The 22670-nt window shown below is 50.0% G+C and overlaps 1 protein-coding gene and 2 long non-coding RNA genes across 5 annotated transcripts in view; 2 read left to right on the forward strand and 1 right to left on the reverse strand.

Annotated features, from left to right (window-relative positions):
* The window catches only part of DBP (D-box binding PAR bZIP transcription factor), a 20526-nt gene extending 13024 nt beyond the window's left edge, over positions 1–7502 (forward strand). For both annotated transcript variants that reach the window (XM_053262038.1, XM_053262039.1), the window contains exons 3-4: positions 3104–3324; positions 6028–7502. In XM_053262038.1, coding sequence (XP_053118013.1) covers positions 3104–3324; positions 6028–6243 — 437 coding nt within the window. In that variant the 3' untranslated portion in view covers positions 6244–7502. The remainder of the gene's footprint in view (positions 1–3103; positions 3325–6027) is intronic.
* LOC128329986 (uncharacterized) lies at positions 7476–14655 on the reverse strand. The gene is made up of 2 exons (XR_008309897.1): positions 14524–14655; positions 7476–7885 (listed from the first exon to the last, which is right to left on the reverse strand). It is a non-coding gene; the product is annotated as an uncharacterized LOC128329986 (long non-coding RNA).
* LOC128329985 (uncharacterized) lies at positions 8909–22088 on the forward strand. 2 transcript variants are annotated; one of them, XR_008309896.1, is made up of 3 exons: positions 8909–9034; positions 19178–20942; positions 21959–22088. It is a non-coding gene; the product is annotated as an uncharacterized LOC128329985 (long non-coding RNA). The 2 variants fall into 2 exon arrangements; XR_008309895.1 differs by lacking the exon at positions 8909–9034 and adding an exon at positions 15180–15364.
* Positions 22089–22670: the final 582 nt, after the last annotated feature.

Here is a 22670-nt window from a genome sequence, read left to right on the forward strand (position 1 = left end):
TTTGGAAGCTTATACTTTCAAGCTGGCTGGGGGGATTTTTTTCATTTTGGGAGAGGGGACCTCCCCCTTTTCCCCCACCCATTCTGCAGGTGCCAACTGCCCCTGGAATAATGTTTTCATATCTTTAAAATATTGCAGGCTGTTCCCAAAGCTGGAATACTTTTGCAAACTATCTGGGTTACAATAATGTTCACATTCTCTCTCTCCCCCCCATTTCCTAAGGTTTGCGTGCATTCAATTCACAGTGGGTGGTTGAGGTGGTTTGTTGTTGTTTTCAGTTTTATGGTGGTTTAGGATGAAAATATTTAATTCAGTGTTTTGAATTTGTCTCCTGGTTTTTTATTCTCAGTATCCCTTTTCTGGTTTTGGTGGGGTTTGATAAGTTGCGAAAGAGGAGGGTGGAAATCATGACATGTTTGGGGTTTATTTGAAATCCATAGTTGGGAGCCTAGCACTTGTGGTTATGGAGAAAAAGAGGGGTGATTTGTCTCTATCTGGGACCCTGGGGATGTGTGACCCCAGTGATCACATGTGAACAAAATGTTTGTATATCTGCAAGAGAGGATCTGCTCTGAGCGGCCTCCCAGTTCAGTTGCAGTGATAATTCCTTGCACTAAGTCACAAGGTGATGCAATGGTAAAAGAATGATATGGTCACCTGATACAGATCTGGTACATTGGGTGCTCCCTCTTAAACCACAAAGCTGCCTGCATATGGAGCCTCCCTGTGACCCCGGATTGCTCCCCAGCTTCATCCCCCCCCTTCCACTGCCCTCGCCAGTCTTTAACCAGAGCACCCACAAATCCTGGCTCTGTCTTCACCCGCCTGGTGGTCACTCCTCTCAAGGTACCTGTTTGCCACTTGGCTCCCAGTCTCTTCCCACGGATGCCACCCAGACTTCTGGACGCTCATTTTCTTCGCCACCCCTCCACACCACTGGCCACCACTCCCTGCCCAGAGAACCCAGGAGTCCTAGATACCACAGCCAACAACGCCTCCTCTCCAGATCGCAAGGCTCTTCCCGCCCCCCTCCCTTTCAGGGTTTTTAAAGACCCCTCAGAGAATGGAGCCCCCAGACCCAGCAGATGCCCTCCAGAATCCTTGCTCCAGAAAGATCCCATTTCTCCCCGTCTTTCCAGCTCACTAGATCTCCCGCCCCCTCCTTGAGAAATAATCAAATCAGCAATCCAGTCCTGAATACCAGCAGCTCCCCCCCCCCAGTATGCTAAGAGGCAGCCCCCGCCCGGCCTACTAGACTCCCCTCCCCTTTCCCAGCAGGGAGTCCTCCTGGGCACAATCTTCCCCGCCTCTTCTTCCCCTCCTCCTGTCCGGCTTTTCCCTTCTTCTCCCGGGTTGTTCCCAAGCTCCCCCCCCCCCCGCACAACCCTCCCCCCCCGCCCGGAGTCTGGCCTTGAAGGCTGGGGCCTGGCGTGCCAGGCTGCGGGGAATCCCGTGTGGCGCGCGGAAATCCTGCACGGCTGGCTCCCGCCTGGGAAGCCCGGTCTCGTGTCTGTGCACGGAGCCACCCGCTCCGGCTCACGTTCCTTGCCCTGCTTCTGCGAACACGTGTCGCTGGGCTCGGCGCTCCTCGCTCCCTCCTCCCTCGCTCTGGCTGCCAGCTGGCAGCCTGCCCCCTTCCTCGGCGCAGGGCGGGCCCAGCGGGCACGTGGGGCTGCGGTGTGAGAGAGGCAGGAGGACGGGTTGTGCTGCTGCTGCTGCCGCCGCCGCCGCTGCTGCCGGCCTCTCTCTGTCCCAGCTGGGCAGTTCCAGCAGGCTGGGCCAGAGCGGGGGAGGAGAGGGGCCGGGGAGCAGGAATCCCGGATCTCCGGCGGAAAGAGGGGTTTGGGGCAGGCAATTGAGCAAATGGGTTCAAAGAACCCAGCCCCCCCCCCACCAACTAATGAGGGGCCCCCAGCTCCACCCCTCCCTATTTTCTTCATTATCTCCCTCACTCCGAGGGACCGGTCCGGCGGGCCTGGGGAGAGGGGTGAACATGGGCTCCCCACCCCGGCCCCTAGCTGGCCGCTGGTTTGCTGGTCCTCCAGGAAGAGAGAGAAGGGGAGGATTCCTGGGTCATCCAAGGACAGAGGGGGCCGGAGGGACCAGGGTTCATTCCTGTGTCCTTAAAGAGCACAGGGGTCCGGGCAGCGGGCAGGACTCCTGGGTCCTCTAGGCATGCAGGGCAGAAGGAGCCGGGTTTCCTGGGTACCCCAAAGAGGGGGGGGTCTAATGGGAAGAGCCAAGGTTTCCAAGGAAACTCCAGGATTCTCCTAGGAGGAGTGGGGGGGGGGAGGCACCTGGCCTCACATGCCTGCATGTGGATGGACAGGAATTGATGTGGGATTTTTTTCGTTTGGGGGTCTTGGTATGAGGATTTGGAGGGGGGAAGCGGAGCCTAGACTACAATCCCCCTCCCTCCGAGAAAGGGAATGTCTCTCTTCCCTTGAGGAAAATGAAGACTTGATGGGCTTGTGCAAAGCATGCTGGGGGCTGGATGAATTCTGACAACCCACAATGCAGCTGTGACAGCTTGGAGGGAGGGGGCCGTCCTCTGGCCCCACGGTCAGCCTGGCCAGCCCTCCTGTATCCCCAGGTGGTGGCCCGTGATAAGCTTTTAAGTGGCTATCACGTGGGCAGTGGTTGTCTGAATCCACTCCCTATATAGGCCTCTTCCCCCAGCTGTTAGGCATTTGACAGGCCACGTGGCCTGCTGTGCTGCATGGTGCCCTTCCCGGAGTCTGCAGTGCTTTAATCCTCAAAAAGTTCATCGGCCCCTCAGCGTGTCTTTAATCCCCCTGGTGTGTGTGGCCGTGGCTGGCTGCCTTGCATGTCCCCAGTCCGCAGCTGCAGTTGTCAAGACATAACAACCCGTGTCCCTCTCCTCCTCACAATGCCCCGCAATAGCCTTTACAGAGAAAAGATGTGTTGAGGATGGGTGCTGTGCCTAGAAGATGCCCGTGTTTTGTGTAGAAAGGACCCTGCAGGGGTCACCAGGAGGAACTGGACAGACAAGTCGGATGCTGCAGGTGGCTTACCTGGTGGCTGCTGCCCCCTTGTGGTGCCATTTTTGTGATGTTCACCTGAGTTTCTCCTGCCTCCTCAGGTCCCATCACGCCCGTGTCCCGCAGTACGCCCAGCCCTGTGGACCCCGAGGCTGTGGAGGTTCTCATGAACTTTGACCCAGACCCTGCTGACTTGGCGCTCTCCAGCATTCCAGGACACGAGACCTTTGACCCCCGCAAGCATCGGTTCTCCGAGGAGGAGCTCAAACCGCAGCCCATCATGAAAAAGGCCCGAAAAATACAGGTGCCGGATGAGCAGAAGGTGAGGCTGGAGCAAATCTACACACACCATGTGTTGGGGGGTCACTGCCTCTGATTCCCTGACTGACTGGCTGAAATGGAATAGACTGGAGTGGCCAATCTGTCCACCCCAGCTGTGTCTGGGCTACAAGTCCCATCACTCACTGCCTCAGTTACTTCAGTGGGTAATGGGAGTTGTAGTCCAACCACCACAGCTTGAGCGCCTCGGGTTGTCGTCCCTTGGGATCGACAGTATAGGGCTTTTACAATTTTAAGACCCATTGTCCCCGCTCCCCAGTATAGCCGAAGCACTTGGATGAATTTGATTGCACGGCTTGAGGAGCTGTAAATAGGATTAAACAGTTTGGGGAATTAAATAAGGGTTAAAAAAATCCTATGATTAGCTTTTCTCATATTAATTTCATTGGTTGATATTATGGTATTGTGCTAAGAGACCGAGCTGTGAACTGAGCCTTCAGTTGAGTTGCAGGCTCTCTTCTGCCATGAGCTAGGTGGCTGTAGTCCAGCCCCTCCCTGTTGGCCTCAATCTTCCGCACCTGCAAAATGGGCATAATGATACTTACTTGCCTTACAGGGTTGTTGTAAGGATTTTAACAAGAGAATACATGTTGAGTGCTTTGAACATTTTAAAGAACTAAAGGAATGCTAATAGTATTATTAGTATTAGTACTATTATGTATTGGAAATTAATAAAGTGTAAATAAATGTTTTAAAATGAGCCACTTGAGTTTTGCACCATCCCCAAGAAAGCAGCATAAACTATTTACCTGGCAACAGAGGATTGATGCAACCAACAATTTGATTCATTATATTATGTTTATAAAATGCAACTGTCAAAGTGGTATAGTGGTTAAGAGCGTTAGACTTGGGAGACTCAGGTTCAAATCCCAACTCAGCCATGAAATTCAAAGGATGACTTTGAGCCAATCACACTCACTCAGCCTGACCTACTTTATAGGGTTGTTGCGAGTATAAAATTGGGAATAGGGGGAACCGTCAGGTTCTTGGAAGAAGGGTGGGATAAAAATGTTTGTAACAGATAAATATACCTTCCTCCAGCATACTTGGGGAAGCACCTGGTTCTCCCCTTTGTTACTTTATCCTCATAACATAAGAACATAGGAACATAGGAAGCTGCCATATACTGAGTCAGACCATTGGTCTATCTAGCTCAGTATTGTCTTCACAGACTGGCAGCGGCTTCTCCAAGGTTGCAGGCAGGAATCTCTCTCAGCCCTCTCTTGGAGAAGCCAGGGAGGGAACTTGGAAGCTTCTGCTCTTCCCAGAGCACCTCCATCCCCTGAGGGGAATATCTTACAGTGCTCACACTTCTAATCTCCCATTCATATGCAACCAGGGCAGACCCTGCTTAGCTAAGGGGACAAGTCATGCTTGCTGCCACAAGACCAGCTCTCCTCCTTCAGCCCTGTGAGGGTAGGCTTGGGCAAGAGGCATCATGTGTAGTATTAGTTTATTACGGTCATTGACCAGGTAGAAGAGGCATCATGGGATCATACCACATTGGATAGAGCTTCCAGCTGAAATTGGATAGAGTGGAGATTGGACAGCTCTGCCCACTTGTGCCAGCAAACTCCCAAATATGTTGAACAAGATGACAGCCAGTGGCTAGCATAACTCTACGTTATGCAACAGTGGGAGGCAACGCTTGCACACTTGTGCAAGCGTGAACATTGCACAAATGGAGTTGTGTATCCATGTGGCCATTATATATAATGGCTGTACTGTCACACAACTCCATTTGCACAATTGTCGCACAAGAGCACAAATGTGCTCCACTGCATGCAGAACCTGGTGCAGTGTCTGTATAAAGCAATCTCCGCTGTTGGAGAGATCCAGGCTGGTGGTAAGGGAGAGTGATAAGGGCAATCCAGCGAGCTTCGTGGCTGAGTGGGGACAGAGCTCTATGGGGGAAGTGCTGGAAGGGGCTCCACTTCCCAGTGCTCCCCATGTGCCTTCCACGATGGCACTGGGAGGCAGTGGGGCTCTGGGGAGTATTGAGAAAGTTGGCCTCTGCCTGGGGCCAACAGGGCTGTGTGCATTATTTGGCTCTACCTATTGGGAGTTAAATATTTGCACAGACCACCTGATCGCTTCTCTCTCGGCCTTCTGCATCTGTAAAATAGGAGTATCCATGAGTTGCCTTTGACCAGTCCTTGTGCAGCCCTGTGGGCTGGTTTTAACGTTTCGTGTATGTTCTGTTTCTACTTGTATGTAAGAACAGAGGAAGTTGCCTTATACCGAGTCAGACCACTGGTCCATCTAGTGGCTCTCCAGGTTTCAGGCAGGAGTCTCTCCCAGCCTCACCTGGCGTTGCTGCCAGGGATGGAACCTGGAACTTCTACATACAAAGTAGACACTCTTCCACTGAGCCATGGCCCCATTTCCCTCCCCCCCCCCAAAAAAAAGATAGGAAGCTGCCATATACTGAGTCAGACCATTGGTCCATCTGTATTATCTGCATTGACTGGCAGCAGCTCTCCAAGGTTTTGGCAGGGGCCTTTCCCAGCCGTACCTAGAGACATTAAGAATTGAACCTATTTGTGTTCGCGTTTTGACAGATGAGTTGTGAGGAATGTTTGTGTTCTGGAGTTTGTGGAGAAAGACATTTTCCTGAGCACGGCGTTCATATCCCGTCATTTCTGACCCCTTGTGTTTTTCTCTGCCTCCCTCTCTGTTGGGCCAGGATGAGAAATATTGGAACAGGCGGTACAAGAACAATGAGGCAGCTAAACGCTCCCGGGATGCCCGCCGCCTGAAGGAGAACCAGATAACTGTTCGAGCGGCCTTCCTGGAGAAGGAAAACGCCGTCCTGCGCCAGGAAGTGGCCAACATCCGCCAGGAACTTACCCGCTACCGCAGCATCCTCTCCAAGTATGAATCGCAGCACGGCACCTTGTAGAACCCACGGCAGGGATGCTGCGCTCTTCTCCACACTGCCCCGCCACCTTGGTGATGGGGCCACCCTGGTTTTTCAACCCTGATCCCCGTCTTCCCGAACCGGGCAAACAAATAATCAAACAACAGATGTTTGGAACGAGGGGAAAGGTCCAAGGTGGGCGATGCCCACATGCAGGACTACCGTGGTCCAGGTGCACCGCAGAAAGGACAAGACTTCCTGGGTTGGCATGTGCTGACCCTCGCCAAGACAAAAGGGCAGTGACTTCGAGACGTTGAACTGGGCATTGTAGGCACACAGAACACACTGCGCACACACAAGGGCTCTGTAGCACGCTGGAAGACGTATTGCACGCACACACACAGACACTACACACACAGACACACACCGAGTGTGGTCCGTTGGCAGACTTTTCTATCTGAAGAGCAGATTTCAGTCCCAGACTGCCAGGTCTGCTCACCTTTGCTTGTCATTTTGTGGCATTTGGCTTGATGGCGTGGCGTGACCCAGGAGGCGTCAGGCGTGTCAGGATGCCTGGGTTCTCTCTCTTTCTCTTTCTCGACAGCAGGTGCATCTTTTTCAGCAGAGGTTTTGCACACCATTCATTCCTCGTTTCTCCCGTTGACTCTTTGATCGGTTAGGGAGGAAGGACATGAAAGGCAGCCAGCTACAGAAGTGGATATGGAACTTGGGGTGTTCTGGGCTGCTGTCTCATACCACAGGCATTAAACCACTATGTGCCCCTCTCCCCTTCACAAGAGAACCCAGGAGTCCTGGCACCCTGAAAGGGGGACATCAAGACATTTTCTTCCTTTTGACACCAGTAAACATTGTCAGTTTTCTTCTGCCTACGAAATGCCAAATTAAACAAACAAAAACGGGTTTTCCACAATTGAATGAAAAGGGGCTTTTTGTCAGAGGGCAGGTATAGGGGTTCTTAGTTTAATTATTATGATTATTTTATGATGATGATGATGATGATGATGTACCTATTTTTAGTTAAAAAGACAAGTGATGGTTTCTGTTCCCCCTTCCCCCCCCCCGGCCATCCTCCTGTTTTGTGTCCAGCCCTGTCTGATGTTGTCATATGTATAGAAACTAAAACAAAACACAAAACCTCATTGGTGACCCTCCATAAATATGAACATATATATAAATATATATATATAATTTTCTTTTTTTGTAAAACAAACAAACAAAAGACTATATATAGAGAGACTCCAGGAGAGACTTGAGAGATTAAACTATGTTCTTCTATTGTGGAGGGGAAAGAATGGTTCTTTCATACAGAAAGTTTGTGTCCGGGGGTATAAGGTGTTTTTATCTCCTTTGGGAGGTTCCTGGTCTTTTTAGTTTTCCACGTTAACGAAGTTGCTGATGACTTTTCGGGGGGACATTACAGGCTTAAAACGGGAGATTTTTTTCTTCTTCAGAAGGATGTTTACAATTGTATACTACAAGCAATGAGGAATAAAGAAAGACAGGATAAAAATGAACAAACCAAACCAGGGATATCTCTGTCTTTGTGTGCACATGCCTGTGTGTGTAGCTACCAGCTGCACATGTGACGGTTTATGAGAGTTTATGGTATGCGTCAGGGTTGCTTTTCTCTGGATTTGACTGCCACCTTCCCCTCACAAATGTCCTGTTATAGCAAAAAAAGAGATTATATGGGGGTGGGCAGAAAGATCCATGTTTTGCACCAAAAGAGCTACATTTTGCAACAGTTGGCCTACTTTGCCCACCCACCCCCTTTTCTGGTAGACAAGGACAGGGGGTATTGCTCTGTGGCAGAGACTATGCCTTGCATGCAGAAGGTCCCAGGTGCAGTCCCTGGCAGGGCTGGGAAAGACGGGTGTCTGAAACCCTGCAGATTTCCTGCCATTCAGTATAGACAATGCAGAGCTAGTTGGAGCCATGGACTGGCTCAGGAGAAGGCAGCTTCATCATGTGTGCTCCAGCCTTTGAATGTCTCGCTTGCCCTCATCTCCAGCTTCTGAGCTAGAACCAGGCAGGGTCTGCAGTGGTGGAAGGGTGTGTGTGTGTGTGTGTGTTTTGAATTCTTCCAGACTTGCACACAGACACACCTCTTCTAAACGGCTAAAGATGTGCAAGTGTGCAGCATAGGAACACAGGAAGCTGCCTTCTACTGAGTCAGACCATTGGTCCACCTAGCTCAGTATTGTCTACACAGACTGGCAAAAGCTTCTCCAAGGTTGCAGGCAGGAGTCTCTCCCAGCCTGATCCTGGAGAGGCCAGGGAGGGGAACTTGGAAGCTTCTGCATGCAAGCAGGCAGGGGCTCTTCCCAGAGCGCCCCCATCCCCTGAGGGGAATATCTTACAGTACTCACACATGTAGCCTCCCATTAAAATGCAAACCAGGGTGGACCCTGCTCAGAAGAGGGGACAATTCATGCTTGCTTCCACAAGACCAGCTCTCCTCCCTACTCTCCCCCCACCCACCCCAGCAAATGCAGGGCAAAGCGTGAGCCTTTAAGGGATTTATTTATTTATATTAAAAACACCTCATCACCCATCCTCTCTAATAAAACGCTTGGTGTCCGTCCGTGGACGGACACCAAGCGTGCGTTCGTGCCTGGCCTGTTCTGGGCATGCCCAGAACAGGGCAAGGGAGGCACGAACGGCAGGACCCGGCGGCCATGTTGGGGCCGGGAGAAGGAGAAGTGGCCGCCGCCTACGCCAGGAGGAGAGTGCGGGAGAGGCGGCGGCGCAGCTGTGGCCACGGCCAGAGGTGGCGGTGGCTGCGACGGGGCAACTGGCGGCGGGAGTGCGGGTGAGGTGGCGGCGGGGCCAGAAGCGGCCGCCGCAAATAAAGGAGAGAGGCGGCGGGGGAAGAGGCGGCGGGGAAGCTGGCCGAGGTGGCGGCGGAGCCGCCGCCGAGGCCTAGCGCCACCAGTAAAGCCGGGCGGGGGGGAACCTTGGGGCCCGATCCCACCATTCCCGTCCCCCCGCCAAATTACTAAGGGCCAAATTGGCCCTGAAAAATGCCGCCGCCGAACCGCCCTCCCAGCTGCCCGATCCCACCATTTGTACAGGAAAGAGGAGCTCGCTAGCAGAGCTCCTCTTTCTGCAAAGGCTCTTCTCAAACTGGCGCTTTGAGCGGAAAGGGCGTCCTTTCAGCTCAAAGCGCCAGTTTGAGAAGAGCCTTTGCAGAAAGAGGAGCTCTGCTGGCGAGCTCCTCTTTCCTGTACAAATGGTGGGATCGGGCAGCTGGGAGGTTCGGCGGCGGGGGCCGAAAGCATTACTAGCGCCCGTTTTTCAACGGGCTAAAATTCACTTGTCTTAACTATAAAATCATGAGCCTGGAAACATCAACACAGAATCAGCGACTTCAGTTGTAAAAACAGAAATATACACAGCAGCAGCGGAGCAAGCAAGATTCGCAGAGCCTGCTGCATGCATAACTCTTTGCCCCTCATTTGACCATATGAAGCTGCCTTCCACTGAGTCAGACTGTGGCTCCATCTCGCTCAGTCTTTCTAGAAAAACGTCTACAACGTGAGGAACGGAATACTGAAGCAGCATAGGTAGTTGCCATATCCTGAGTTGGGCCATTCGTCCGTCTAGTTCTCTGTGGTCTACACTGCCTGGCAGCAGCTCTCCAGCAATTCAGAGCAGAATTGTACCCTGGCCTTCCTGGAGATTGCAGGGACTGGACCCAGATCCCTCTCTGTGCAAAGTATGTGCTCTACTATGGAGCTGCAGTCCCTTTCGAAATACAGGCCAACATTCAGTGCTGCCTCACGCAGGCAGTTCAGCGCTGCTGGTGCTTAAAACGCTGCGCCGCCGCACCCCCCGTGCTGCGGAAGAGTCCTGTTCTGCCGCTGCAACTTGAAATTCTGCAAGCGCATTTACACGATGCCCATTCTTTCCAGTGGGTGTTGCACTGTGCAGTTGCACTTGCAGAAGGCCAAGTTGCAGCGGAACAGCTGTTTCCCGCAACACACCGCAAGCCGTGTTCTAAACACGTGCAGCAGCACACAGACGAGGCTGAGCTGCCTGTGTGCGGTTGTGCTGAATGTGTGCCGCAGTTTCTACTGTTGGAATAGCAGCCGCCACGGACTATGTGTGTAAGAGGAGCAGCAGCAGCAGCAGCAGCAACTGATTTCTAATGGCAGCGAAGTCTGACAAATCGAGAGGGGAGATCATGCTGTTACTACTACAACAGATATTTATATGCCACTCTTCAACAAAGTTCTCAAAGCGGTTTACATAGAAAAAAAAAAAAAAAAGATGGCTCCCTGTCCCCAAAGGGTTCACAGTCTAAAAAGAAACATAAGGCAGACACCAGCAACAGCCATGGGAGGGATGCTGTGCTGGGGCTGGGGCTGGATAGGGCCAGTTGCTTTCCCCCCGGTGAAATCTTAGAGAATCACCACTTTTAAAAGTGCCTCTTTGCTCCATTAGCAGGGGTTGTGCTAGGCAGGAAGTGGCCCAAGTTATCGCAACATGTGAGGTCATGTACAAAATGGCCCCTTGGCCTGCGCCCCTAGTGGGAGCCAGCCCCCATTAGTAATCCTTGCAAGCTTTGAAAGGACTGGGGGTGGCGTGAGGACGTCAGGTTGCCAGCAGCCTCCTCTTCTCTCCTCCTGCTTCTTGAAAGCTTTGCAAGGTTCGTGAGCAGAGGTGCTCCTTGCAAAGTTTGCAAGAGTCAGATCTGTCCCAAAGAGGCGCTCCAAAGGCCATGGTGGGCGGTGGGAGAGGGGATCTTGCTGCCCCAGTAATCTGCCTGAGGCGGCTGCCTCACCTTGCCTCATGAAAGGGCTGCCCCTGATTCTAGAGGTTAGGCACCAAAACCCAGAAGTCCCATTTCTTGTTGCCACCCTCCACATTCTAAGCAGTGGGGGATAGGAACATAGGAAGCTGCCATATACTGAGTCAGACCATTGGTCTACCTAGCTCAGTATTGTCTTCACAGACTGGCAGCAGCTTCTGCAAGGTTGCATGTAGGAGTCTCTCTCAGCCCTATCTTGAAGATGCTGCCAGGGAGGGAACTTGGAACCTAGATGCTCTTCCCAGAGAGGCTCCATCCCTTGAGGGGAATATCTTACAGTGCTCACACTTCTAGTCTCCCATTCATATGCAACCAGGGTGGACCCTGCTTAGCAAAGGGGACAAGTCATGCTTGCTGCCACAAGACCAGCACTCCACACAGGACCCCTGAAGAAGCTCTTAAAAGGGCAGGCAGGGCTATGGCCAGAACCCCTTCCCATACCTGCTGAGAAATTGCCAGCTCTTCGTGTAAGTTCATGTTAAGACAATATGAAGTTTGGAGTAGGTGGCCCTTCCAACTACAAAACATGCTTATCCACAAATTACCTTTGAGGCGGTAAGGTAAAGTGTGCCGTCAAGTCGATTCCGACTCCTGGCACCTTCAGTGCCCTGTGGTTTTCTTTGGTAGAATACAGGAGGGGTTTATTATTGCCTCCTCCCGCACAGTATGAGATGATGCCTTTCAGCATCTCTCAATATCTCTGCTGCCTGATTTAGTACCAGTAGGGATTCGAACCAGCAACCTTCTGCTTGTTAGTCAGGCATTTCCCCGCTGCACCACTTAAGGTGGTACATTCAGGTAAAAATGGGTATATATTGGGAGGAGAACATATTTTTAAAATGCCCCCCCACAAGAAGTGAGTTGTACATTGCAACAAACTGGAAAGCTGGCCCGGCACGATGGGGAGAGACCTCAAGATCAAGCCACAGATTGTTTTAGGTCCAATATGAGGTGGATGGTGGAGGAATATGCTGGAAGGAGGGCCAAAACCTCTGACAACAAGGTATGTCAAACTGCCTGTCATCTTAAAGTAACCCCACATGGCTAGCTGGAAGTGTCTGTGTAGGTTAGTAAAGGGTATGGTCTGTGGGTTTATAAGTTAGAGACAGAGGTGCACCCAGGTCATTTCGGAGCCTGGACCTAAAGGCCTTTGGAGGCCCCCCACCTCCCCTGCAAATTAAGCACCCTCATGCGCCGCCGGGCGACCACACTAACCAGGAGAGACTAGAGAGGATTGGGGGGGGGGGCCCAGGGGCTGTGGAGGCCCTGGACTTCGGCCCCAAAGTCCAGGGGTAAGAGAACCTCAGGTCACTACCTTAAACTGAGTCAGACCATTGGCCCATCTAGCTCAGTATTGTCTTCACAGACTGGCAGTGCCTTTTCAAGGGTTGCAGGCAGGAATCTCTCTCACCCCTATCTTGGAGCAGCCAGGGAAGGAGACCTGCAGGTGCTGTTCCCAGATTAGACCTATCTCCTCAGGGGAATACCTTACAGTGCTCACATGTACAGCCTCCTATTCAAATGCAAACCAAATGGACCCTGCTTAGCAAAGGGGACAATTCATGTTTGCTACCACCTAATGGTGCAGCGGGAAATGATTTGACTAGCAAGCCAGAGGTTGCAGGTTCGAATCCCTACTGGTATGTTCCCCAGTCTATGTTTCCCAGACTATGGGAAACACCTATATCGAGCAGCAGCGATATAGGAAGATGCTGAAAGGCATCATCTCATACTGCGTGGCAGGAGGCAATGGTCAACCTCTCCTGTATTCCACCAAAGACAACCACAGGGCTCTGTGGTTGCCAGTAGTCGACACTGACTCAATGGCACACTTTACCTTAACCTTACCACAAGACCAGCTCTCCTCCTTTGACTCAATATCTTGGCCAAGGCCAACACCTTGACTAACGCTGTACTCACACATACCGTGCTAGCAGAAGATCGGGGAGATGTGCCAAGTCATGGGGGTTTTCAGAACGGTTGCACAAACGTTATCTGCAAAACATGTGCAGTGCACCACAAGTTGTGCACCTTGTTGCACAAGCGCAAGTGTGTGTGCAGTAGTGCAACACTGGTCCAGAATACAAGCTCCAGGCTTAGCGCAACGTTATGTGCAGGCACAGCATTAGGATACTAGCCTGTGCATTTATTTAATTGTTAGAACGCATATCCCACCTTCCCTGAACTAATCCAAAGCAGTTAATACTTTCCATTTGGGACAGGGATGGGCAAGTTGCTGAGGCTCTTGTCTCTGTGACAATGAAGCGGGGAGAGGGGGAGGGAAGGAGAGAGAAGCTGAGGCTTTCTTGCTTTTCCAAAGCTGGCCTTGACTTCTGCAAAAGGTTTCCTATGCAGTTGGCAGGTAGCTCTTTTGAGCTTCCTGCTTTAGTGCCAACACTGCCACCTTGTGTGCAATGCTCGGTATAGAAAATATTAAGTCTCCACACAAGTGTCATTTCTTACATATGACTGCCACCAAGTGGAGGCTGCTTCCAATCACTGGTTGATGATGGGCCTGTAATGCGGTGCTGCGGGGCTGCTGCGCCCTCCAAAGGCAGCATCAGGGCTGCACAATAGGGCTGCTTGTGCAAGCAATGCTTCCATAGGTTTCCCCATCTGGAAAAATGGGGAGCCTGCCGAAGCATTGCTTGCACAAGCAGCCCTATTGTGCAGCCCTGATACTGACGCTGCCTTTGAAGGGCACGGCAGCCCCTCAGCGCCAGCTCGCAGTCCATGAAACGTGGCACTGGGTCTCAGCCACTTTCGCCAACAGCGGGCTGCCTGTCTCCTCTGGCCCCTGCGGAGCGCGCTCCACTCTTCCCCTTCTTTCCTGAGATACACTCTAGGCCACCCCTCCTCTCCTCACTTCCTCTTCCTCTTTAAAATGCAGGAAGCAGGAGCAGCAGGCTGCTGGCAAATGTGTGTGTGTGTGGGGAGAAGTGGTGGGTGGGAGTGGGCAGGCATAGTGGTGCCTGCAATGGTGGGGGTGCCCGCTGTCCCTCCATACTAGGGTTGCCATAATCAAGCTTCCCAAATCCAGGTGACCTAATTTGCATATTGTGCAAATTATGCCGCAATTATTTTGCATTTAAAAAAAAATAAAATTATTTGACAGATTTGTATACTGCCTGCCACTACCCAAGTCTCCAAGTGATTTAGAACTAACTGGGCAAAGAGGCACCTTTTACCGTGGTGATTCTCTTTATTTAGCAGGGGGAGAGTAACTGGCCCTCTCCACCTCTAGCACAGTACCTCCAGTGCCTGTTGCTGGTGTCTATCTTGTGTTTCTTTTTAGAATGTGAGCCCTTTGGGGACAGGGATCCATCTTATTTATTTGTTATTTCTCTGTGTAAACCACCCTGAGCCATTTTTGGAAGGGCGGTATAGAAATCGAATTAATAATAATAATAATAATAATAATAATAATAATAATAATAATAATAACAACAACAACAACAACAACAACAACAATAACAACAACAACAAACCAATGACTGCGGAGAAACTGCGGAGACAATGGCAGGAGGTAAAGCTGCAGAGCCTTCCTTTCTCCCTGCGCCCCCCTTTCCTCCCATGTGATTGGATCCAGAATAAAATCCGGGCAGTGCATTGGAAATCTGGGTAAATCCGAGTGGAATTTAGCAGCCGGGTGGAGGAGCCAAAATCCAGGGGCCACCCTAAATTCCGGGCAGTGGACATGGCAAGGCTACTCCATACCCCATGGCCTCATGGCAAGGGGTTGCCCTGGCGACCAAGTGATCAGCTGCTCATACAGGAAGTCCTCAGACTGAGAACATAATGAGTTCCCGGAAACTGTAACTCAGGTCAAAACGATTCGGCTCAGAAGCTTTTTTCCTCACAGGAAACATTATAAATGGGGGACTGGTTGCTGAGCCAAGGCTGGGGAACCTCTTCCCCACTGCCCCTGTTGCTGTCAAAGTGGGTGGCGTGTCAGTCACAGGCCGGCAGCCAAGGAGTTGATGGTGGAGAATCAGAGGTTGCTCACCCTCCCCTCCCTTCCTGGACCAGACTTTTCCACGGAAGGAAGGGAGACAACATAGCTGGCCGCCTCCTGCTCCTCCTCTTGGGCAAAGGTTAGGGCTAGGGAAGGAAGGAGGGTGGGCAGGAAGTGGCCTGTGGGCTGGGAATGGGCTAGGCTGCCTCCTCCTTGCTCAGCATAGCAGCTGAGCCTGGAGGAGGAGGAGGAGTGGAAGCTGCAGCCGTGACAGCAGGAAGGACCTCATGGGCAGATGCGCCAGCCAATCTCTCTGGAGCCTCAGAGGCGGCAGCAGTAGCCACCTGAGTGTTTTCCACACAGCAGGCTTTACTGTGAGTTTGAAGTTGCTCCCCGCCCCCAAATGCAAAAAGTTGATTTTTCAAACCCTGGATATGAATCGGGCAATGCCCTAACATGCAACGGAAAACCCGAATCGTGTGTGAAGTGCTCTCTCCCCGATAGCACGCAAGAACTTCGGGGTAAATCTGGCCGATATGTGAATGCGCACCCTCTGGAGGAGATGCGAGCTAAAAGCCCTGTGTGAAAAACACCCAGGACTACCAGTCCCAAAGACACGATGGCCCTGAGTTGCGGTGGCCACTGAGGCCGCCTCTAGCCCCACCCCAGCAGCCATCTAGTGGAGCACAACTGAAAAGTTGAAACGGGGGTGGTGGTGGAGGTGGATTTGAAATGGTCTCAAGTGCCATTATCTGTATTAAGTCGGAACGTCTTAAGTCGAGGACTGCCTGTACTGTGATTTGCCACATGGAATACATTTCATATTCTTGCAAATTAGCCCCCACCTCTTGATTTCAGCCTGTGTTGGATGAAGAGCATCCAAACTAGTAGCCACCAGCTATAAGAACAGCTTTGCTGGATCAGGCCCAGGGCCCATCTAGTCCAGCATCCTGTTTCACACAGTGGCCCACCAGATGCCTCTGGGGGCATGCCCTCTCTCTTGATATTGCTCCCCTGCAAATGGTATTGAGAGGCAACTTGCCTCTGAGGCTGGAGGTGGCCTATAGCCATCAGGACTAGTAGCCATTGATAGGCCTATCCTCCATGAATTTGTCTAAGTCTCTATTAAAGCCATCCAGGCTAGTGGCCATCACCACATCCCATGGCAGGGAATTCCATAGATTAATTATATGCTGTGTGGAAAAAGTACTTCCTCTTGTTGGTCCTACATTTCCTGGCAATCAGTTTCTTGCGTTATGCAAGAGGGAGGAAAATGTATCTCTATCAACATTCTCCACATCATGCATGATTTTATAGACCTCTGTCATGTCTCTCCTCAGTCATCTTTTTCCTAAACTAAAAAGCCCCAGCTGCTGTAGTCTTGCCTCATAAGGAAGGTGCTCTTGGCTCCTGATCATCTTGGTTGCCCTCTTCTGCACCTTTTCCAGTTCTACTATGTCCTTCTTAAGATATGGTGACCAGAACTGTATGCAGTACTCCAAATGTGGCCACCCCATAGATGGCCATCAGAGGCCATTGAGAATTATTTAAAAGCCAGCATCTTCTTGGCCCATTAGGATCTTTGGTTAGCCAAACACACACTTGAGGCAGTTCTCTCCTCACTTGATGCAAGACAAAAACACTATTGTGACATCCCCAACTCGGCAAAAACAAGACAACAGATAGATTCCATGCTATTGCTTTTATTGCATAGTTTTTTTAGAGGTTTTTTTTTTTTTTTTTAAATGCCATCTTAGACAGGCAACACACAGAAGGCAGCTGCAGACAAAAGGCTGGTTAACCAATTCAGCATTTCAGACACACACACAAACATCCTGTGTTTCTCTGATCACATTTTTTGAGGGAAGAAGGTTCCCGAGCTGCAAGTCCAGCCCTATGGAATGTAGGCATTTGGTATGACAAGGGAATGTGAAATGAGCCAGGAAGAAACTGGCTTGCAGACCTAATGAGGGAGCAGGCCACAAAATGAGGCCCAATGCCAGGATAGATGGGCGGGGAGGCAAGACTGAATGTCTTCTGGGCCAGATCAAATACCCACATTCTGTATTGCAGCACAAACAAGCAGCATAAACAAGAATGCAGTTTATTGAAACATGAATTCACACAGCACGATTTAGTCTCACTGCAAACTCTGAGAAGTGCAGAGTGCTTTGGGGTAGAGGATTAGAAAAGAAAGAGGAGTGGCATCAGGAAACGTTGTGGACTGCCCAGGAGGCAGGAGGCTGTGGTGTGCATTGTTGAAGTCCACATATCACCCTTATGCCGTCTCCACATTTTCTTAGCACCTTGACACATGTATCAGATGGGTAAGGAAGAACTGTAGCTTAGAGTGACATCTACTGGTAAAGGAGTGTGCAGGCTTTTGAGTTACACAGAACTCTTCACCAAGCAGAATGGAATTACAACAGTTAGCAACTATTGTAACTGGGCCTGTGAAGTACCCATCTTATTTCCTTTTCTATGTAAATCACTTTGAGAACCGTTTTTGTTGAAAAGTGGCATATAAATATTCATATTAGTGGTAGTAGTTTAAAAAAAACCCACCCTATATATTTTGATTAAAGAGACAAAGATCAAATGTTGAACATAACCCAAGGATTTTGCAATGTTGAAGGCAGCTTGGCCTCATTTCCCCATGCCCCAGGGCGCACTGCATAATCTACAATCCCCATCAGTCTCCACATTCGTAAAGCTCAAAGTCCCCCTCTCTCCCTGGCCTATACTCCAGTTGCCGCAGCAGCAGCAACAATGACTTCAATTTCTCTAGCAACTACACTGGCTACTAATAAGTTCCCAGGCAAAATACAGCATGCTGGTTATAACCTATAAAGCCCTAAACGGCTTAAGCCCTGGGTATCTGAGAGAATGTCTTCTTCGCCATGATTCCCACCGCCCATTTAAGATCATCTGGAGAAATTCATCTACAGTTGCCACCACTCATCTGGTGGCTACTCAGGGACAGTGTTCCCTCTAACAGGGATTCCCAGATGTTGTGGACTACAACTCCCATAATCCCCAAGCAAAAGTCATTGCAGCTGGGGATTCTGGGAGTTGTAGTCAACATCTGGGAATTCCTGTTACGGGGAACACTGCACAAGGACCAGCCTTCTCTGTTGCTGCCCCGAGTCTTTGGAATGCACTCCCTGTTGAAATAAGAGCCTCCCCATCTCTGACAACTTTTAAAAAGTCAATCAAGACTAGAGTTGCCATATTCTGGCTTTCCAAATCCGGGTGCCTAATTTGCATATAATGTAAGTTGGCTGGAAAATAATTTCTTAGAATAGTGACTGCATGTTTTTGCTCCATAACTCCACTTCTACCAGGGCTAGAGCTTAGCTTTTTTTTTTTCTTCTTTTTTTTTTAAGTGAAAGCTGAAATCTGGGAGAATCTGGGTGGGCTAAACAAGCTGGGTGAGCTGCTTAGAATCCGGGTGAAACCCAGAATTCTGGGGGACATGTCAACTCTAATCAAGACACATCTGTTCACCCAGGCTTTTAATTAGACTTAGCGGCTATTCTCACGATGGGGGGAAACCGGGCTAAAGATGCCCAGCCCAGTTTTCCCCCATCGTGAGAACCAGTGGGCTCGTGGGCAAGCCCGGTGGTTCTCTGGCAGCTAGCCCACCAAAGGAGCCCTCCCCTTAGCCCAGGTTAGCGGAGCAAGTGCTCCGCTAACACGGGTTTTCTGATCGTGTGCCGCCACAGCGTGGCTCCGTGCCATGGCTGCACACGAGGCTCGGGGGTCTCTCCAGGATGCCCCGCATGCTCGTGCGGGGCATCCTGGAACTTCCAGGGGCCACATGGCCCCCAATCCCCACAGCACCCGCCGGCTCCGTGACGGAGCCAGCAGTCCTGTGGGCGGCTGATCTGGCTGCCCAGGGCTGCTGTTTGATCGTCTGCAGGGAGAGCGGGCCCCAGAAGAACCCTCTCCGACGCTTCACACCGATTGTGTGAAGCGCCTCTTACTGTTTTAATACTTTTAACCTTGTTTTAAGTTTTAAAGTGTTTTAATGTTTAAATTTTGTTTTAATTGTGTTTTTATTGTAAACCAACCAGAGATGCAAGTTCGGGGCAGTATAGAAATGTGTTAAACAAAGAATGTCAGGAACATCCAGCCCTGCTTATTTTAACAATCTATCTCATTCAGAGCCCACCTTTCTCCCACAGAGCTCAAGAGGCCGTGCTGGAGTGTCCCTGGGGGTGGCCTGTTCAGGAAGGCGGCTGCCTCATGTGAGGGTGAGCAGGAGATAAAATATCCCCATTTTGAAAAAGGGGGTGGGGGAGAGCTGAGGGAGACGTTACTGTGAACTGTTCTCCTGTGTTCAGTGCCCAGATGGGAGACCCATGTATGCCACTTTTGGGGGTGGGGCCAATAGTTCAGTGGTAGATATGAAGCAGCCCCTGCCTGCCTCTTCTTGCAGCGCGGGCAAGCTGTTAGATGGCATGGAAGCAGCCTGCACACCTCCCTCATGGACAGGCAGCTCACGATGAAGAAGTCGTTCTTCTCACCCATTTACCACATGCAGGTGTTCCCATTAAAAAAACAGTGTCTCATCTTACCCATTTGAGCTCTCTGCACATTTTTCAAAATCCCTGACAATGAGGACTAGAATCCTGCTTTTAAACAAAACTTGAAGTTGGCATTCTCAGCAAGCCAAAACGTGTGGCAACACTCCCAGATTGAGACACACAGTCTTGCCCGTTGCCCTCAATTCCGAGAAATGCTTTCCTACACAACTGTAGGAAAGTGGCCGACAACCAGTGCCACATTACACAGACTGTCACGTTACATGGACTGTAAAGAGGACGAGGCCAAGGTGGGAGCGATAAGGTAAGCAAGAGAGAGACACAGAGGAATTTCCCCACCTTGGGAACCTTTGCAGAACTCTGTGGCAAGCCAGGGCAAGCAATCAATACCCAAGCACAAATGTATGCATATGTTATTTATTCATTTCTAAATTTAAAGCAGCGGCTCCAGCAGGCAAATTTAAATCTACAGGCTCCAAACTCAGAGCAACACACAGCTCAGTTGCTTCGTTTGCATAATGTAAGTTATTAATTTCCCCTACTTATATAAATACCAAGCTATATATGCATTACAGATTGAAGAAGGATACTCAGTATGCCTCCAGTAGCATTATTTGATCATATTTGATGGTCTCTAAGAAAAGCGAAGGCAACACATTTAATATTCCTCCTCAAGGACTTGAGAGCACAGCTCCTGATCCAGTGGACACCAGTCACAAGTAAACCAAACTTTCCCCTTCCAGATCTCTCCTCCCACCTATGCAAAAAAGTGTTCTTGGTGGGCAGCAGAGGTTAACAGATCCAGTCCAGCACCAGGAGAGATGACTGCAGGGTGTTTATGCCATACGCACAGTAGCTAACAGGTAGAAATGCTGTCAGCTCCTAAAAGCACAATTCTCACAGGATCCTGGATACAATCTTTAGCTAGAGCTAACTGGCTGTTCTGATGGGATCCTAAAAATAGTTATTATGGTACTAGTGTTAAAGCTACGATAATAGAAGTTACGCCCATTGTATTTGAAATATCGGAGGGGGGGGGATCTTATTTTTAAAGTGCAGGAAGCAGCAAACAGAGCAGTGACACTTACGAACATGCTGCCTTTGTGCTGGGATTTTACAAAAAAAGTCAGTGTGAATTAAACAAAATGGAAGGGGGAGGAGAAAGAGCCTAGTGGGGAGTGTTTATTTAAACCAGGCCTGCACAACTTGTAAACTGTCAAAGGGACTCATCAGCCATTTGTTGGGGACTATCATATACTTGACCATCTCCCTTGTTTTTATCATCTAAAGCAGGTGGGAAAACCAGGTTAGGAACACTGGAAGCTGCCTTCTACCGAGTCAGACCTTTGGTCTGTCTAGCTGAGCATCATCTACTCTGATTGGCGGCAGCACTCCAGGGTTTCAGGTAGGCGTCTTTCCCAGCCCTATCTAGAGATGTCAGGGAGTGGACCTGGGACCTTCTGCATGCAAAGCAGCTGCTCTGCCACTGAGCTACCGCCCCATCCCCAAAGCAAAGGGGAATATCGTACAACAGACAGGCTTACATGTAGTCACCCATCCAAATGCAAACCAGGGCAGATCCTGCTTAGCAAAGTTGACAATCCACGCTCGCTACCACAAGACTAGCTCTCCTTCCCAGACCAAAATTAATGCAAGTTCTGCTGGGTTAGCAGGTCACAAGGGATGCAAGTGTGATCTAGACAGTAAAATACACTCATCCATTTCCTGCCTCCATTCCACCCCATGGATCTCAGGTTGCTTCCGCACTGCAGCCTTTTAGTGGTGCTGAGGCACTATTTCCCCACCAGGGGCGTAACTATAATAGGGCAAGGGGAGACAGTTGTCTCGGAGCCCACTGCCTTGGGCTTCCTCCAAAATTGATGACCTGGAGCTACCAGAACAGCATGCCTTTCTCTAGTAACATTAAATGACTTGCATCGTCCACAATTTACAAAACCTTTAAAAAAATAATTTAGGATGATGTTCTGTTGTGGCACATTTATATATGTATATATAAATCTTACTATGCTTTTTGTTACCACTATTTCACCTCATTAAGATTTCTTTACTTCATGTGCTGAGCTTCAGTGAGGGGGGGGGATTTTAAAATCTTGTCTCTGGGCCCACTCCAACCTTGCTACGCCTCCCCCCACAATCTGCTGGAAGAATTAAAGCAGTGGGTCCAAAAGACACTGAATATAGCTCTGTATTATTTAGCAATGCCCATACTCATGGTCACAATCTTTCTATAACATTTACTCAGAAGGGAGTCCCATTCACCCCCCAACTTTAACTGAAAACTTTGTCCATGGCTAGTAAGCCTATTCAGTAGGGTGCAGCACTAGTGATGAAATGTCCCTTACTCAGCTATCCTTTTCTCTGACGGGTCTTCAATTACTGTTTTCCTCTACTTTCTTTTAGTGCAAAATAAAGCTACCTTGCTATCAAAGAAAGAAAACAAACATCATAATGGAAGAAAAGGAGCAATTAAAATTTCTCCCCATATAGGGAACAGGAACTGACTGGCTATGAGGCAATCCAGAAGCAATTCATCAGTTATTCATGTTCAACCATGCTGCCTGTACTGAACAGGAAGTAACTGGGAGCTCTCTGTTCCAGAGAAAGAACCTTCTAAATAAAGGCACAGTAGCCCTGGGGGGGAAACAAAACAAAACAAAACAGAGTAGCACTTTAGGCCAGTGTGCACTGTAATTGTTTTAAATGAAAATACTCATCACAAATCAGGACTCTAAAAAATGGATGGGAGAACTGAAAACACATCGGAATGCAATGAGTTACAAATGATATTGTCGGGGTTTAAAATAATTTTTAAAAGGGTGAGTGGAGGAGGAATGGCCATTCCAGACTAAACCACTAGTGAGGAAGCAACCCGAGGTTGTGCTTACAGACACCAGCCCTGTCACTGTATCCTCCTCTTAGGCTCTCAAAGCCAACATATACATTTACTAGCTTTCAATAGTACCTACTGCTAACAGCTTGAGCTGGCCCTGTGTGTGTGCGTGTGTGGTGGGGAAACATAGGACAAACCCAGCTTGGCTAATTAAATGCCCCAAAATATCTTCATCAACACAGCATTCAAAAGCCCTGCAGAGTTAAGTAAGGGCTTTGCTTG

Source organism: Hemicordylus capensis, chromosome 6 (genome assembly GCF_027244095.1).
Source record: "Hemicordylus capensis ecotype Gifberg chromosome 6, rHemCap1.1.pri, whole genome shotgun sequence".
NCBI lineage: Eukaryota > Metazoa > Chordata > Lepidosauria > Squamata > Cordylidae > Hemicordylus > Hemicordylus capensis.